The 18917-nt window shown below is 42.1% G+C and overlaps 1 protein-coding gene across 8 annotated transcripts in view; it reads right to left on the reverse strand.

Moving 5' to 3' along the window:
* Positions 1 to 18917, reverse strand: part of TACC1 (transforming acidic coiled-coil containing protein 1) — a 150247-nt gene that overhangs the window by 57480 nt on the left and 73850 nt on the right. For 4 of the 8 annotated variants that reach the window (XM_027865023.1, XM_027865022.1, XM_027865030.1 and 1 more), the window contains exons 1-2: positions 13548 to 13946; positions 12300 to 12415 (exon numbers count right to left, since the gene is read on the reverse strand). In XM_027865023.1, coding sequence (XP_027720824.1) covers positions 12300 to 12415; positions 13548 to 13708 — 277 coding nt within the window. In that variant the 5' untranslated portion in view covers positions 13709 to 13946. Of the gene's footprint in view, positions 1 to 12299; positions 12416 to 13547; positions 13947 to 18917 lie in introns of those variants that run through there. The other 4 variants (XM_027865026.1, XM_027865024.1, XM_027865028.1 and 1 more) reach the window with 2 other exon arrangements.

Consider the following 18917-nt stretch of genomic DNA (forward strand, 5'->3'; position numbering starts at 1 on the left):
CAGGAAAAGTGACTTGCCCTAAGGTCATGCAGTTATCTAATACAGAGATTAGAGAGCAGGTCTCCTGATAACCAATATAGGTCTTTCCTGGCACACAGTAGGTGCTATATACATGCTCATTCCCTCACTCCCCCCACCCAAGGGAGTCTAACCTGTTTTCAAAACAATACTGTATTTTCTATCTACAGTCAATCAAATCAATCAAAAAGGGATCATGATGCAAAGTCCAGCAGTTTTCAAACTTCTGACCCCCTTATACTCTTAAGAATTACTGAAGACCACCCAAAGAGCTTTTGATCATGTCAATATTGATATTTGCCTCAGGCAAACGGCAGGGACCTGGGCCAACATGGCAAAATCCAGGTCCTTTTAGATTAGCACCCCATCAGTAATGAATAATAAGGTTGAAAAGATTGGTTGGGAACAGCTTGTAAAGGGTTTTAAAGACCAAACAGAGCAACTTGTACTTTGTCCTAGAAATAATAGGGAGCCATTAGAGTTTATTAGAGGAATGACAAGGTCAGACCTCTAGGAAAATCACTTTGGCAGACATATGGATATCAAGACAAGATGGGTTGGAGACGCTGAGACACTTGGGATAGGGAGACAAATTAGGAGGGTATTGGAATAAGCAAGTGAGAAATAATGAAGGCCTCAAAGAGTGGTGGCCATGAGACTGTAGAGAAGTGAATGGTGTGAGATGTTATGGAGGTCAAGTCAACTCTATGTGAGGTGAGAGAGACTGAGGAAGGAAGGATAACCAAGATTGTGAACCTGGGGGACTAGAAAGATGACAGTGCACCTGACACAAAGAGAGATGTTTGGAAGAGAAATTATAATGAGAAAGATAATTCTGGACACACTGAATTTGAGCTGCCCACAGGAATCCCGTTTAAAAGAATCTAATAGACAGTTGATGTATGAGAGATTAGATTTAGGAATCATTTACATAGAGATTAGTAAACCTGACAAGCAAGCCTAAATTTACTTATGTGCAACTTTTACCCATTGTTCCTGGCTCTCCCTCTTGCATATGACAGCCCTTCAAATACCTGAAGCCAGTAATCATGACCCTGTGGGGTCTTTTCTTCTCCGGGTTGTGCCCAGGTCCTTCAAATGATTTTCATATGGCATGGACTCTATGGCAAGCCCTTCATCATCCTGGCCACCTTCCTCTAGATACTCAGGAAAAACTTCCTAATAATTAAAGATGTCCTAAAGTGGAATAGGATACCTTAGGAAAGCACTTGATCTAGACCTCTTGAGGGCTATGTTGTAATGGTGATTCCTTTCAGCTATAACACTAATTGCAGCATCATTTAAATGTAAGTTAAACGGCATTTTAGCCTTGTATGTTGCATTTTAGTTTTTAACATTTAACAAATTCCCTCCAACCCCAAAAGTCAGTGGGTGATACATGACTATCCCAGGAGGGAACTAGATAGCTGAGTAAGGTAATCTTTAACTCATGGACTGAATGTTTTGGGAATATCCTCCCTGATCCTCCTGCCATGAACCTTCTTCAGAAAAAATATATAGAAAGTAAACCCCAAACTGCTTGAGACCAAGTCCTCTTCCTCTGTCCTCAGTTCAGTTTGCTTTATTAATTCAGTGACTCTAAGTCCATGGGAACAGACGAAGTCACTAAGTGAGAGTGTAGAGAAAGAAGAGGACCCAGAGCAGACAGTACCATTGGGAGCATCCACAGTTAAGGGATGCGATATGTATGACTAATCCTATATCCTATCAGGAGGCAAAGAAGTCACTATCAAGGAGCAGAGGCAGGAGAACTGAAGAGGGGTGTTAGAAAAAGTCCAGCCAGAAAGGAGAGTATTGAAGAGAAGGGAATGGTGAACAATGGCAAATGATGAAAAAGGGATCAGTCAAGAAGGGTGAGGGTTGAGAAAAGGCATTTGGATTTAACAATCAAGGGATTTCCACTTCAGATGAAGAATTTTTTCCCAATACTGGAAAATGTAGTTTCAGTTGAATCAATGATATAGCTAGACTGTAAAAGTCTGGGAAGTAAGAGGAAGGGCAGGCAACAGGTATAGGAGACAGCTTTTTTTTTTTAGGAATTTGGTTGTGAAAAGAAGCTTTATTCTATCCTTTAAATGAAATCTTTTCCCTCCCAGGTTATTCAGTGATTAAGGTTATCTAATTTCAGTCTGAAGAAAAAAAAAACATTCCAAAAGCCAGTAGTCACCAAACTTTACTGCATTCCCTTCTCTGGCCATCTCCTCACTACTTAGCAGACTGCCAGAGAGCCAAAGATTAAGCCTCGGAGGTTCTGACCCTCTCATTTCCAGAACTTCAGGCTTCAGCTTTGTTGATCATAAAGGCCCAACCACAATATTTCCCTTTACTCCTAATTCTCTTTCCATCACAGCCTACCCAACTACCCTAGTTAAGCCTAGTCTAACTCCCCAAGCATAACCTCTTCTCCCCTACCTTCCTTCCAATTTAGGAACCATAAACTATTATCAAAATGACTCAGTCATTGTTCCTGGATGGGTGTGTCAGATTATTCCTTATGGCCCCACTCACCATCCTAGATAACTTTCCAGACTTTAAGTGCCCCTTCTTGACCATTCCTCTTCCTAAGTTTTCTCCCCCATTAAAACAGAAGTCCAGTGAGGGCAAAGGCTTTTGTTTTGTATTTTTAACCCCAGCACCTAGTGATATGATTGGCATGTAGTAATAGGTAATGCTTTTTCATTCAGTTTCTGTCACAGAGATGTCAAGTCAAAATGATTTTAAAAAAGAGAAAAGAGCCTGGAGGGATGAGCTATGAATTAGTTTAAAAGTAATTGCTAATAGCAAATCATAGCAACCCACCAGTGGAACCTGCTATTTGTAGAAGCCTCTTTCTGTACTTTACAGAGCTTCAGCTATTACTCCAACAAAACGCCTTAAGGCTCTAATACAGCCTTAGCTCTGAGGTCCAAAGTCCTTGGGCAAGGTCAGAGTTTTCTCTTGGGCAAAGCCAGAGTTTTCTAATTTGTCAAAGAGGTTGAACTCAGAAGCCTCTTAAGTCCCTTCCAGCTCTAAATCCCATGATCCTATAGTTGTATCTCAGTGCCTAGCACAGGCCCTTGCAAAGAATAAATGCTAAATTAAAAGCTTAATAAAGCAAACTGAACTGAGGACACAGGAAGAGGACTTGGTCTCTGCTTGGTCTCAAGCAGTTTGGGGTTTACTTTCTATATATTTTTTCTGAAGAAGGTTCATGGCAGGAGGATCAGGGAGGATATTCCCAAAACATTCAGTCCATGAGTTAAAGATTACCTTACTCAGCTATCTAGTTCCCTCCTGGGATAGTCATGTATCACCTACTGACTTTTGGGGTTGGAGGGAAATTTGTTAAATGTTAAATTAAAGACTAAAATGCTCTTATGAAAAAGATAGTCAAGAGAGGGCTCTACTATCATCCCCAAAAGTGGGTCGCTAACCTTTTCTTTACCAACTCCAGAGAAAGTGACTTCTTAACCTCCCCTGAGATAAGGCCTTCAGGGTCTCTACTAACTCGGCCATTGAAATTCTTTCAACGCTTGTTAAAATCTAACCCCTTTCTTCTAGTTCTAAGAAGACAAAGAATCACAGATCATTGCCTTCTGTTGAGCAACTTCTCCACAGTTTGTGTCTTTTACCACTGCAAATTTCAAATGTGACACTGTCTTTTTTCAATAGTAAGTGCCTATCTTCGAGATTCCCCAGGCACAGAAAGTTGAAAGGGAATACATTCCACAGGCTGATGTCCAGTTCCACTTCTGACTTAAAACATTATAAAAAATAACGGACAAAACCCTGGAAGGGGAAATGAAGTGACATGACACTGTCTTCGTGTGTCCACAAGGCTGCATTTAGGCAAATCTTAGGCAAGTTACTTCCATCTCTGGGCCTTAGTTTTGTCATCTGCAAAATGAGCCGGTTGGACTATATGATTTCTTAGGTCCTTAGTGGCCGTCTATGATTCTAGGACATTCTATTCTAGGTTATTGGCAGTGATGAGAAAAGGGCACACTTTCAGGAGTGATTTCAGAGACAGAATCTGTAAGATGGGCCAACAGATTGTAGAAGGTGAAGAAGAAAGTAGACAGAACCTTCTGTGTCTTCCTCTGCACTTACCACGTGCCTCTCTCCTTTACCAGATAGATACCTCTCTTCTTTACTCCCCCTTAAATCTTCCACATACAAAGCAGCAGAGTAGAAAAAGCTCTAAATTTAAAGTCATTTATTATTGGTGTGACCTTGGGCCACTAAACCTCTCTGGTCCTGAGTTTCTGCATCTCTAAGAGGAAAGGGCTAGGCTCAGATCACTCCTAAGAGCTCTTCTGGCTCTAAATTTATGATTCTAAAAGTCATTAGGCCAGGGATTCTTAACCTGGGATGTGAATTGTTTTTAATATCCAGACAAAAACTGCATCTCAATATAATTGGTTTCCCTTTGTAATCTTATGCATTTTATACATTTAAAAACTATTCTGAGTAGTCCATAGACTCCAGCCAGCAGAAGGGATCTATAACACACACAAAAAAGGTTAAGAATCCCTGCACTGGACTATAAACTTGACAGAACCAATGAGGTGTCAGCTGTCTTTGAATCCTTCAGTGCACTACAGAGTACCCTGAGTAGGGTATAGTGTTTTCAGCACTGGACTCTAGTAGAGCTTGGGCACAAAGGTCTTACTTTTTCCTGATTGATCAAACTAACCAGATCCAGACCCACCAGCGTCAGCTACTCAGCTGAGGGAGTAGCCACCCCTACCCAGCAGTCTCACCTCTAGTCCTAAGTATAAATCTATTCAACATGGCTATACCTAGAATTGATTTAGCAGTCCTGAATCAACGCTGTTAACAGACTGAAGGACTCCTCTCATTGGAATAAAAGCTCCTTGAGGGCAGAAAGTCTTTTTTGTATTAGCATAGTGCTTGGGGCACAGCCCCCAAGCTTTTTTTCCATTCATGCATTTATTCCATTGTATTAGAAAGAATCATTCCAGCTCCTAGGCTGGCCCGGATAAAACCTTCCATCCAATTAGCACAGCTGGTGGTAACTTAATTATCATTGAGACTAAGATAAAGTAAGGGAGTGAATACAAAAGATTCAGGTTAAATTTTAGACAATACACAGATTGAGGTAAGGCCAAGGGCCTATTATTCAGAGACAGAATTACAAGCCCAGAACCAGTCTTATTTTGAGATGTCTTCAGAACTCAATCATTGTTCACTAGGACCTTAAATGATGGCTACAAATTACACGAAAGGCTGACAGGTGAGCAGGCTTATGTCATCAGACCAAAAACCATTCCAAGTACTTCCAGAACTACATTGCTGATTTTAAGAGTTACTTGAATATTCAGGAGGTTTATTTTAAGATGGAATGAATTATTTCCTCATTTGAAAAGTTAAAAAACTGGTACTTTAAAACTGAATGGGACAGAAGAGATTACTTTAATGATATGAAGACTGAAAAAGTTTTTCCATAAAAAATTACTCAATACTTTTGGAGAAGAGAAGCAATGGATGAAAAATCTCTATATCAAATATCTCTAATATGGATTTGATAGACAGACAACAGAAATACATGACCAAAACCCATTCCCCAAGAGATAAAAGGTCAAAGGACATGAACAATTCTCACAAGGATTTCAAGATATTAAAAACAATACAAAAGAATACTCCAAATCACTAAAAATTAAATGCAAACGAAAACCACTCAAAGATTTCATCTCACACCCAGCAAACTGGCAAAAACAAATGAAATGAAAAAAAATGAAAAAACAAATACAGCTAACATTTATATAGTGCTATATAAGCACTTGCAAATATCTCATTTCATCCTCACAATAACCCTGGGAGGGTAGATACTAAATAAATTTTATACTTACATATTTTATATTTATCTATTATTTATATATCATATGATAAACTGTATATCATTATATGTGATACATAAAACAGATAGTATATTATTTTACCCCATTTTATAGATGAGGTAACTGAGGCACAGAGCAGTTCAGTGACACTGACACACCATTAGTAGCATCAGGCCAGATTTGAACTCAGAATTTCCTGATTCCCAGCTGCCTCACAAAAGATGGGAAGAGTCAATGTTGAAGGTGCTGTGGAAAGATAGGCACACTAAAATATTGTCAGTGGAGCTCTGAATTGGTAGGATCATTTTGAAAAGCAATTTGGAATTATGTAAACAAAATAGCTCAAACGTCCATACCCTGAGTTATCACTGCTAGGCACAGACCCCTCTCCCAACCTACCCAAGGAGGCCCTTGACAAAGAGGTGTCATATACACCAAAATGTTAATAGCATTAAGTTTTTCTGTAGTAGCAAAGAACTAGAAACAACAGATACCCATCAAATGGGGACTGGCTAAACAAACTGTAGTGCATGAATGTCATGGAATATTATTGTGCTGTAAGAAATTATGAATGAGGAATACAGAAAATCTGTATTGTTTATATAAACTGATATAAAGTAAGCACAGTCAGGAAAACAATACACACAATGACTACAACAATGTTAACTGACAATGAACACCACAAAACAACTGAAAAAGAATGCTGCTAAATTATAAACAAGCTTGTCCCCAAAGAAGAAATTTTAGAAGGCACCTTTCTCCCTGACTTTGGAGATGGGGGGCACTCTCTAATGGAAAGAGCCATTAAAACATTGCATAGATTCAGATTCTTTCAATGTAATTATTTTGTACTAAAAGCTTCAAAAAAGGCCTCACTGTTGCATGAAGTTAAGCCTGGATTCTTGAAGGTTGTATTTTAGGTGTAGCTGCCCTCCCCAAAATGGAAAGATTTTCTTTAAGGGGGAAAAGAATTTAAGTATTTATAAAGCACCTATTATGTGCCAGGCACTTTGCTAAGTGCTTTATAAATACTTCCTCCATGATAATAGTTCAATGACTTACTGTCTCCAGGGACTTACTCTGGGTCCACTGACACTTCAAAGCAACCATGTCCAAATACTGTGGCCAATCATATCCTTTTCCCTCCCCAACTCTCACTCATATGCAGTCTTTCCCCTGTTAGAATATAAACTCTTCTAGGGCAGTAACCATCTTACTTTCTTGTATTTGTATGTACTTCTCAAACAGTGCCTGGCATATAGCAAGTACTCAATAAATCTACCTAACCATCCACACCAAAGTTCATAACGTTTCACGGCTAAATAGCTGGCCCACAGGTGATTAATTCCTTTGGTAATAATAGCAAGATGGGACCTGGATCCTGAAACTTTCCTACACAACCTAGCCCCTGAACCCAGTCTACCCAGATACTCAATAATCCTTTTAACTATACTTTCATTATGGCCCTACCACTTAACTCCTTTCAATGCCTGCCCCTGGCCCACCCCAGGCTACTTGTCACTCCTTAATTCCATCCAGATCTTCTCAGTCTTTTTCAGTATAAAAGTACCAATCTTGCCCCCATTACATTGGGCAGAATCATCTCCCAGGCTTGTATTGGTGTCACAAATACCTCAGATTTACTAGAAATCTTACCCACCTAACCTGGAGTCATAATAAAAAACTCACTACTGTGACTGAAAGAAGGCTTGAGTGGTTGAATTCTTTGGATACAGACCTGCCCTGTACCCTTACAGTTGGTGTTCCCAGCACCCCAAACTGCACCAACAACAACATGTACTCAGAAAGATTATCTACTAAGCCACAGAATGGTTTTAATCTAATGGATGGAGAGGGTACACATAGCAAAGTATTTAATTTTTCCTTTTTTCCATATTTATATCTTATCTCCCCAACAAGACTGTGAACTCCCTAGGGACAAAGAATGTGCCCAAAAGTTCTATCTCCCATATCATCTAAGTGATGAATACATAATAGGGGCTAACCATTTTAAAATTTGATTCAGTTTTGTGTTTCCTTCCCCTCCACATGACCTCTGTGTAAATATTCCATACATCTCATTAACAAGTTAGAAGTGGGCTTGTTAACTGACTACTCTAAAGTCTATGAGAACTTCCTAGTAAGTTCAAAAGAGAGTATGAGCTTCATATGAGAGGGCAATCTGAACACAGTTCACCTTTTAGTATCTAGATTAAAACTCCTGAACAAAAAACATGTCTGAATTTCTCCCTAGTTTTGCTTGAAGAAGTCATCATGTGAATTTCTCTAATAAGATACAACACTGGGGAATATAATTATACAAATTCACAAAGAGGTAATGCTCTTTCACCAATAAACCTCCTTATCAGAGATGACTGGATGCAAGCACTATAAACCCTCCAGATGAAATTAGTCTAACTGGGAAGGCGGCTAGAAATATTCAGAACTTACAGAGCCTGGGAATATGGATATGCAGTCAGAAAAATGGGGTTGAAATCCCACCCCTACTAACTTACTGGGGGAGGGAGGGTTACCTCTTGGGCAAATCAACTTTTTAGTCCTAGTTTCCTGTTCTGTAAAACACCAAAATGGATCTGTAACCTCACAGATTTGGAGGTTCCCTCTAATGATGCAACTCACCACCCAACCATGCAGCCCTTGTGACATGAGGGGTCACACCAAGGGGAGGACATGCTGTAGGCTTCCTCACCTTCTCCTGAAACCTCAAGGGTAACTAACAGTAGAGCACTGTGGCTATCTATCTGTCATCCTTCAATCTTCCAACGTGTAAGACAGGGATAATAACTTGTACTCTCTATCATAGGAAGGTTTAGAGTAAGACTCAAATTAAAGAATAGATAAAAAGTCTGCAACATGCTTTACATTTTAATGGAATAATGATGGGTACAAGCACCAAATAAGTGTAAAACTATGGGGCAGTTTGGCACAATGGAGAGAGCTGGCCTTACCTGGGACACATACAGATGATGAGGCAAGTCACTAAAGGTAATTTAATTTTTCAGTGCCTGTAGCCAGCTAAGAAGGACTAGAAATTTCAGAGCAGGTGCCATTCTGGGGTGGTAGAAAGATCTTTCACAAGGTGTGCAGAAGGTAGGTGGCACAGAAGATTGAGTGTCAAACCTGGAGTCAGAAAGACCTGAGTTCAAATCCAGCCTTAGACACTCAAGACTGGATTAGCTGTGTGACCCTGGACAAGTCACTTAACCTTTGTTTCCCCATCTGTAAAATGGGGATGATAATAGCACCTACCTCCTAAGGCATTATGAGGACCAAATGAGATAATAATTATAAAGTGCTTAGCATATAGTAGGCACTATATAAATATTGTATCAAAGGAAGGAGGAGGGGGTGGGGTAGAGAGAGAAGAAAAATATTTAAGTTATAATTAGGGACTGTCTTGCCTTTAGACACCTCAGCCTAGGCACAGTGGCTTCTGATGCTGCTGCCAAAAACCTTTTCTGATGAAATTTCACTCTGGAAGTAAGGTCTCTAGATGCAATTCCCATGAAAAAAGACAAATTTTTAAAAAACTAATGTTTAGTAAATCACACAAGGCTTTCTGACTTCACCATGTAGAGATTTTTCTGTCTTATTAACAACTTCTGGAAAGCAATAATATATCATATCCTTGCTTCTGGAAGGTGTCTACAGAACTCTCCAGGAAACCTTCTTCAAAAAATATTAAGGTAAAAATAGACCAAGGTTTTTCCCAACTCTAAAGAAAATGAGATGACAATTAGAATCTTATTTGTACACTGGGCTGCTAATGAAGCTACTCCCTCCAAACTGGGGTCTTCCAAGGGAACCTCCTGTGGTATGACTCCAAACCCCAGATTTGAGTTAGGAAAATTCTTCCTATGCAAATGAAGTCAAACTGAATAAAAGGGTGGTAAGAAAATCCATGCAGCCTGAGGAACTGAACCTCAACATGAAATAACATCCTTTGGCAGTTTTTTTTGCCTCTTACTAGCTTCTCCCAGATTGGAATCTAGATCCTGGGTGTACTTTGTTATTTATGATACTGGACAAGTCAAACAGACCTCTGGCCTTTCTTCACACTGATTTCTAAGGACAGAACGGACTTTAAAGGTAGAGTAGAGCCTCTGCTCTGAGACTTCAGGCAGAAAAAGAAATCACACTTTTCTAAGACACCTCCAGATCTAGAGATTCCCTAGTACCTGGTAGCTAGTCTCTCTTCCCTTTCATCTTCCCTGAAAAAACAATATCAACACCCCAACTTTAAACAACACGAAGCTCCCTGACCTCACCGTGTAGAGATGAACACGAGGGCATGAGAAACCTGTCAGAAATTAAGAATGAAGTGTCAGTGGCACAGGAAACACCAACAAACATTTGGCTTCTTTAGCAGTGAGCCAACACTTCCTTCTCCATTAGAGAGAATCTGGCAGTGAAACCACTATGGGAAGCAATGGTAAGGTAAGGGGCCTCCCAAACAGAAGTTCTAAGAAGCTTGCTTCTCTCCTCCTTTCTCATTTTGCCCCCCCCCAATTCTTAGTGGATTTTATTTCATTTTACCTGGTACTAGCACACTTCTTGGGGGATGGAAAAGGGAACTAGAAAATGCCAAACAGCTTTTGCAGGCCCTTCAGGGGTTTCTTGTTTTTGTTTTGCAAGGCTTAGCCTAAGGAAGCTCCTCCATTGGAATTCTACTCAGGTTGCTGAGTTTTAGGACAGTGAAAGTTTTCGGAGATCAGGGCTGTTGGGGAAGAGTGATATGAACTGGCTCCATTCCCTAAGGGGCTTACCCAAAACATTGGTGAAACACAGTAAAAAGGACCTGGCACCTCCCAAGGCTGAGTTCAGGGAGGCCAACTCTCAACTAGGAATAATGTTAAGAACTGGAATTCCCCAGATCATTTTAGCCAACAAGTTAAATCTTTAAACAAACCTGTTAGCAGAGCTGCTACTATCTATCAATGACTAGGACTAAGTGACTTAGCTGTCTGTCTCCCCAAGTGCTCAGCACCGTGCGTGGCATGGCTGCTTGTTGCCTGTCTGACTGAAGGTGGTAATGTACCATTAGTTAGAAGACCCAAGCCTGAATCCTAACTATCACAGCTCTGTGTGTCAGACTTCAGCCAAATTTTTTCATTTTTCTCATCTGTAAAAATGAAGGGATCTGTATGGCTATGGAATCTTGCAAGTACTCTCTGATACAGTTGATGTGTTAGGTTTGCAGAACTTTCTCCTCAAAAATAATTTTTTTTAAAGACTTTCCTTGCTGGTATGGGATGGGGAAAGAGATATTTGGAAATCAAGGTGATGTAAAAATAAGAAGTCAATAAAAGTTAAATTTTTAAATGAGGCATTCATACTGTATAATCCTTCCACCAGCTCTAACAATTTATCTTGAACATAATTACATGGTCTAATTGTGGAAGGCAAGAGAAAAAAAGAAAAGGGACAGTACAACCCTACCCCCCCCACAATGGGGATAACTTGACCTCTGAATAATACAATGTTGACAATGCCAGCCACCTTCTGGTGAAAGTGAGAAGGGTTAAGGTGGCAAAGCCATATGAAAGGACACTTCATCAGATTAAAATGGGTTTTCTTACCCTTAAAAAAGGAGGGTGTGGGGACTACCTCATATCTAAGATTCCCTTCTACCTCTAAAAGTCCATGATCTTGGGATGTAATACCAAAACAGCCTTCATTCCAAAAACAGTTTCCACTAATTAGATGGAGCAAGCAGCCCGAAGCTGCTGTAGGTCAAGGATAGTCTCAAGGTGTACTGGTTAGGGATTCCGGGAGCCAGGGAGAGCCATGATTATTTGTGTCAGGTTTTCCTAAGCAAATTGAGGATCTCCCATAATCCCAAGGGGTTGGGTGTGAGGTGTGTTATATGTGAGAGAGAAGCACAATTAAGAAATCCTTTTGACTCTTCAAAGTCAAATTAGTTGCAACCCTTGCCTTAAGAAACCTTGCCTTCAGCTGTGCCTCTGGGAAAATACTCATCTCCACTGCAGAATTCATGAAAACGGATCAGAATCCATCTGCAGTAAGCTACCACTTACATTTCTGTAAGGGCAGAGAGGGGAAGGGCATGGGCAAGGATACCTTATCAAACTACATGATTATCACATAAAGGAGATTCAATCAATGCAAAGGGAGATAAAGAGACTGACAAAAACACCATTTGAATTTCATCCACCCTAATACTCTTCAATAAACCAGTATGTATAATACCTATCTCCCAAAGTACATAGATGCTGGCTTCAGCATTAATCCACCCAACCCCTTTAAAAAGGGCACGTGTTATCTGAGAAACATTTCCTGTCCCACCTCCTCCAGATTTCTTTTAACCAGCTCAGGAAAAAAAAAAAACATACACATACACATATAACATAGTAGAAGATTGATGATTGATTTCTTTACCTTGAGATTTGGCCCCAGGTCCTTCTAATCCCAGGGATGGATCACACAACTCCTTTATAGGTGATTGGATGGGTGTCTCCGCTTCAGGAGTCTCAAAATTACCTTCAGAATCCGAGCTGCCGAGGGGGGAAAAATGAGGAATTACCACTTTCAATGCTATTTTGGACATCCTTCCACAGCCTTTAAATATCCAGAGTCCAGCATTTTGTGTGACTGTCAAATCTACTGGTCGTCCTCCTCCTCCGATAGATAAGCCAGTGGCCATCACAGATTCACAGCAGATACATGCAGCCAGATTTTCAGGATGGATGGAGTCCCTTCACTACTGGCCTCCTTGGGAATCTATCAGATACCTCTTCACTGAACACTAATCCACCGGAGCTCTATCCCATACATCACTTAGGTCTATATTTCTCTCTTCCTACATCTTCTTTCACCAAATCAAGGCTATTTTAAAAGCAACAACAGAGACCTGAAACCTTGCAGTTTCCTGAGGCTGGGCCAGGCTAGGCTAGAGAGCCTGGGTCTCTCCCCTAGAGGGCATGATCATTCATCCTGAACAACACACCGACCACAGTTCTGACCACAACCAGGGTCCCTGTTCCTGAACAAACCCCTACCTGCTTCAGGCTCACCGAGCTGTGATGCGCAGTCAATCACCTGTCCTGCCTAGCCAGCTGGGCCGGTGGCAGTTCAGCAGGAGACCATTTCATGGCCACTTGCTGAAGCCACCGGGCCAGTCTTGGCCAAACCTGCCTCTATCTTCCTTATTACCACTGCTGCATTTTTTTTTTTATGACCCTACTACCCTGGGCCCCAAATCCATTGGGGGTGGGGGCAAAGTGATCCCTCCCCAAGAAGGATTCCCAAGTTCCAGAATTGTGAATCAACCACACTGAAAGCCTTCGGGCTCATTAGCGTCTCCGAAGCTTGCAGAAATGAGACATTAACCAGATCAAGAAGGGGGCTGGGGGGGGGGGGGGGGGGGGGAGAGGAAAGAATACAGAAGCGCTGTAGATTTGGTGGGTGTTCAAGAAGCTAGTGGGGTGGGGGTGAGGAAAAGAAACACCCCTGCAAAACACCACCTACAGAAACGAGAGAGAACAGTGAACCCAGGGGCATTCTGGAGACTGGGGGGGAGGGGAGAAAAAGAAAACAAAACGAACACAGAATGTACGGCACATGGATGCAGGAGACACGAGTTCGAATCCCGGGGCTCCGGCCAAACTAGGGATGCTGCATACTTGCCTGAAACTCAAAGACTTGGTCTCGGCTTGGGAATCGTCCTCCTCGGCCTCTCCCTCCGGCCCCCGGTCCTCGCCATCAGCAGCACCTCCGCCGTGCACGGCGGACCAGGTCCACTTGGCCCACTGGACCGGGGACAGGATCTGCCACGGGCTGAAGGCCATGAGCGCGGCTGCCCCCGCCCCGGCCCCCCGAGAAGGCAAATGTGGGCTGAGGGAAGGGGATGCAATCCTTTTTTTTTTTTTAATCCCCTGTTTCTTTCAAAATGGAGGGAAACGGTGACAGCCGCCTGTGGCTGTTCCTGGCCGGGCAGCGCGGATGTGGTTAGACGTAGCCGTCGGCTCGCCGCCCTCTCCTCTGCCGGAGCTTCCTCCCCTGCCCCAGCCCCGGCTCCCGCTTCTCAGGGACGCCGGCCCAGGCTGCGGGAGGAAGCCACCCCCTCACTCATCCTCGCCCTCCCTCCCCCCTCCCACCAGCCCCGGCTGCTCTCCGGCTCGCCCCAGCCCAACTGCGGGAGGAATCAGCTGGCTGCCAGAGGAGCCCCGCTCCGGGCTGGGCTGGGCGGGGCTGCGCCGCGCTCCCTCTCCGGGAGCCGCCCCTCCGGCATCTACCACTGGCCCGCGGGGGGCGCCACGCCGAAGCGCTGATGCTTGTGGGCAAGGCGGCCCGTTCCCCCCCTCCCTCACGCCAGGTGGACTGTTCCGAGACTGCTCGGACTCATTTGTGGGAAGACGTTTGATGGGGGTTTGCGGGGGGAGATCGAGGCTCCATTCCCCCCCCCCGCCTTTTTCCTGCTCCATAGCAACAGGAAACCTATTTTCTGAGTCTGCTTTTCCCTCTTTTCCTCGCCCCACTTCTCACCACGCAGTGGAGCTGGTGGACTCCAAGGGCTGTCTGTCACCAGGCTCACCACTCAGTCAACATTTATTAAGAGCCTACTATGTGCCAGGCAGGCAGCTGGGTGGTGCAGTGGATAGAGCGCCTGAATTCAAATCCTGCCTCAGACATTACTAGCTGTGTGACCTAAACCATACTGCCTCAGTTTCCTCTGTAAAATCTGTAAAAATGAACTGGGAGAAGGAAATGGCAAACCAGGTCACAGAGTCAGGCAACAAAAGATGCAAAAGACAGTCCCCGCCCTCAAAGAACTTACAATCTAAAGAGAGAGACAACAAGCAAACAAATATATACAAAGCAAGCTATATTATATACAGGATAAATAAGAAATAATGAACAGAGAGAAGACACTAGAATTTTAAGAGGGCTTAGGGAAGACTTCCTTTAGAAGGTGGGATCAAAGAGTATGTGTTGGGGAGTGAGGTGTAAGATAATTGGAAAGACAGGAGGAGGCCAGTTTATGAAGGGCTTTGAATCACTAACAGTTTACTGTAGTAATAATAGCTAGCGTTTATAGATATAAAGATATGAAAGAAATTATTATTTCTCTCGTATTTAATAACTAATTCTTGAATTAGGACCAAGGTTTTCCCCCTTTTCTACGTCCTCATCTAGAAATCAACCAGTGTGGGAAATCTCGGGCAAAGACTTACCCAGCCAGTAAAGCTAAGATCTAATCAAAGACCGTAAAGAAATTTTAAGTTTAGGCAAATGGGTGGACTCAGGTCTGAGAAAATGTGGATTCTCCCTTTTGTCAGAGAATGACATGGAAACTGATAAATCTCTTTGACAGAGATTTGGGTGCTCAGTACCCCAAGACCCTCATTGGAATATGCCTATGTCTAATTATAATATTTATTTTCTCATTAATTGTTAACCAATCAGAGTTTATTGCCACCCTCAGGAACACTCACTCTTCCAACAGCATATAAACTGTGAGCCTACCACCATGATTTGTCTTTGGTCCAAGAGAGACAGTCAAATGACTATTCCTTCTATTGGTAATAAGCTAGCATTATTAATAAAATGATTAATTACCCAGAAACTATTTCTCTTGAACTTTTTAAACATTACAGATATATACATGTTTTTGTTGTTGCATGTGTGTATACACACAGAGTGTCCCAAAAGTCTTAGTGCAGTTTAAAGCTTTAGCAGTTTAAGTAGTCTTAAACTTTAAGCTGCTGAAACTTCAAACTGCACTAAGACTTGTGTAATCTCGTTTGATCCCCACAACAACCCTGAAAATAGGTATTATTTATTGTTCCCCATTTTACAGATGAGAAAATTGAGGGTAGGAGAGGTTAAGCAACCTTGCCCAGAATCACACAGGTAAGAGTATCAAAGGCAAAATCCCAACTCTGGTCTTCCTGACTCTTAAGTCCAGAGCTCAATGGACTACTCTACCTTAGATTGCTTTTGTTTTGGCCCAAGAAATCGAACCAGTAGGGGAAAAAAATAACAATTAATACTAGCCATAAGTGGAATGGAAAGTAGGTGGTGACTTGGGGTCAGGAAGACCCTGAGTTCAAATCTGGCCTCAGACACTTACTAGCTATGTGACCCCGGGCAAGTCACTTAACCACTGTCTGCCTCAAGTTTCCTCATCTGCAAAATGAGCTGGAGAAGGAAATGGCAAACTACTCCAATATATTTGCCAAGAAAACCCCAAATGGGGTCAGGACGAGTCAGATACCACTGAAAATAACTGAACAACGTAAGTGGAATGGGCTGCCTTGAGAGACAGAGTTCTCCATCCCTGAAAGTCTCCAAGCAAAAGCTACATGACCACTGGAGTATAGTAGGAGCATGCTCTGGGCAAGAGATATCCAGCAACTTCACTTGTTTCCAGCCCCACAATTAACAATAGTAATGATTCCCCACAATCATGTGGCCCAACAGGAAAAAGGCCAATTCCCCATAACGTATCTTCCATTAGGTTGAAAGTCTAAATGGATAAATGTCTTCCTTCATTCCAGCAACTTCTTGCTTCACAAAATAACATAATATTCTAATACTTTTCATAATAATTCTAATAACATTCTAGTAATGCATGGAAAGGTTTTCACTTTCCATTTCAACTCTGTCAGTTAGAGACCCTAAGAACCTCAGATTTTCTAATCAGTTCCCCTAGGCCAGACCTCCAAAGCTAGAATGGCTCTGGGGGTCAAGGATGGTAATGGGGAGAGGTCCTAAGTTAGGATTGTAGCGCAGGAATCAGAGTCCTGAGGATATCCAACTCTTAAGGGAGGAAGCTCCCAGTGTAAATTGAGCCAGGCAATCTTACTGAAACATGCCCACTCTCCCCTAGCCAGGGGAGCAGCCTAATTCCCCAAACACTTTAGATGACCTCACCCTTCCCTACTACCCTTGGGATTCAGAAAACCATCATCAGCATTCTCCCAATCTATAAGACCAGCCTGTTGAACAAGATGACACCAGAGACCCTTCTAGTTCTGAAAGCCAAATACCCTATAAATGGTGATCTGATGGAATTTGACATCTTCCCCCTCCACCCATTAAAACAAACAAACAACAAAAACAAAACAGCATTTGGAGAGGGTCTGAAGTCTTAAGTCAAAGGTGTTGAATTACGCAGTAGAATCAATATGGTATTCTAGGGCCTCATCAGTTTTACATTTCTCTCATTAAAAAAAAATTAATAAGGCTGCTGCCTCATTCCATCACTTTCCTTCTGGCTCATTTAGTTAGCTGCTGCAGGCCTGAGTGAAAACAGTGTTAAAAATAAAACCCTCTCCATTCTAGGAGGCAGAGGAGGAACAGCTGAGCCCTCCGTTTTCTTCTTGTTTCAATGTGGAAGATTCCCCCCCACCCTTTTCACCAACTCACTCCTTTCCTCCTGATGAGTTAAAGAAAGGGAATACAGGAAATTACAATGGACCCATGAGGCATGAGCTCAAATGCTCAGCTTCAAATCAATTCAATAAGAACGGGTTAAGCACCTACTATGAGCTAGGCACTGTGCTACACTAGAGATACAAAAACAGGCAAAAGATGATCCTTGCCCTCATGGGGTTTACAATCTAATGGTGAGACAATGTGCAAATAAATATACACAAAGCAAGTTATATACAGGATTAATAGAAAATAATTAATGGGGAGAGGTGAGCAGCTAGTTGGTGCAGTGGATAGAGTGGATAGAGTCAGGAAGACTTGAATTCAAATATGGCCTCAGACAATTAACTGTGTGACACTGGGTGAGTTACTTAACCTCCATCTGCCTCAGTTTCCTTAATTGTAAATTGGGGGAAACAATAGCATCCACCCTCCTAGGGTTATTGAGATGTTTGTAAATTGCTTCAAATAGTGCCTCACATATTAGGCACTATATAAATGTTTATTCCCTTCCCTTTTCCCCTTCCCCTACTTAATAAATGTCTATTTACTTCTTTCCTTATAAGAAATCATTCAATAAACATTTATTAAGCCCTTACTATGTTCACACTTTGCAAACCTTAAAGCACTATATAAATGTGAGCTGTTACTATATTTATTTAAGGAAAGCCTAGATGATTTTTTTTTTGGTGAGGGCAATTGGGGGGGTAAGTGACTTGCCCAGGGTCACACAGCTAGTGAGTGTTATATGTGTCTGAGGCCAGATTTGAACTCAGGTCCTCCTGACTCCAGGGCCGGTGCTCTATCCACTGCTCCACCTAGCTGCCCCAGATGATCATTTGTTGAGGATATTTTAGGAGGATTCTTGTGGATGTCCCTGCTATTAAAGATGGGATCTTGGAGTCCCTCAAGAAACTCAGATTCAGGGATTCTTCAACAGGTGAAAAAATGGCCTAAAATGACTCTTTCCCGTGGGCCTAGAGGATGATTAATAAGGAGAGGGCTAATTCCAAAGACATCCACAGATACAAATTAATTTTGCTAGAAGCTAGATGGATCCCATTTACTTTTACAGTACCATTCTCAGATGGAATTAAAAATTAGGAGAAAAAAAGTGGTTGCAAGGGGAGGCTGGCAAACCAACGAAGAGTAGAAATAATTCCTCCCTGACTGCACTGGAATGGTTTGCCATTTCCTTCTTCAACTCATTTTGCAGATGAAGACACTGAGGCAAACAGGGTTAAGAGACTTGCCAGGGTATCCCAGTTAGTAAGGGTCTGAGGCCAGATTTGAACTCAGGAAGTCTCACCTTCCTGACTCCGGGCCCAGCACTCTATCCACTGAGCCATCTAGCCTCATTTTACATATGAGAAAAGAGGCCCAAGGTCATAGAGGTAAAAGTAAAAGATCTTAGATTTGAAAGGGGCACATCCGACTCCAAATCCAGTTCTTTTTCTACTCTACCACATGACCTCCACTACCCAAACTGTATTCTCTTTTGGTGAAAAACAATCAAGGGAAAAGCCAAACTTCATTCTCTCTGGGCCTCAGTTTGTCATATGTAAAATGATGGAATTAGGTTACATCATCTCTAAAATCCCTTACACATTTAGTAGTCTC

This window comes from Vombatus ursinus, unplaced genomic scaffold (assembly GCF_900497805.2).
Source record: "Vombatus ursinus unplaced genomic scaffold, bare-nosed wombat genome assembly UNPS02014778.1, whole genome shotgun sequence".
NCBI classification, from domain to species: Eukaryota; Metazoa; Chordata; class Mammalia; order Diprotodontia; family Vombatidae; genus Vombatus; species Vombatus ursinus.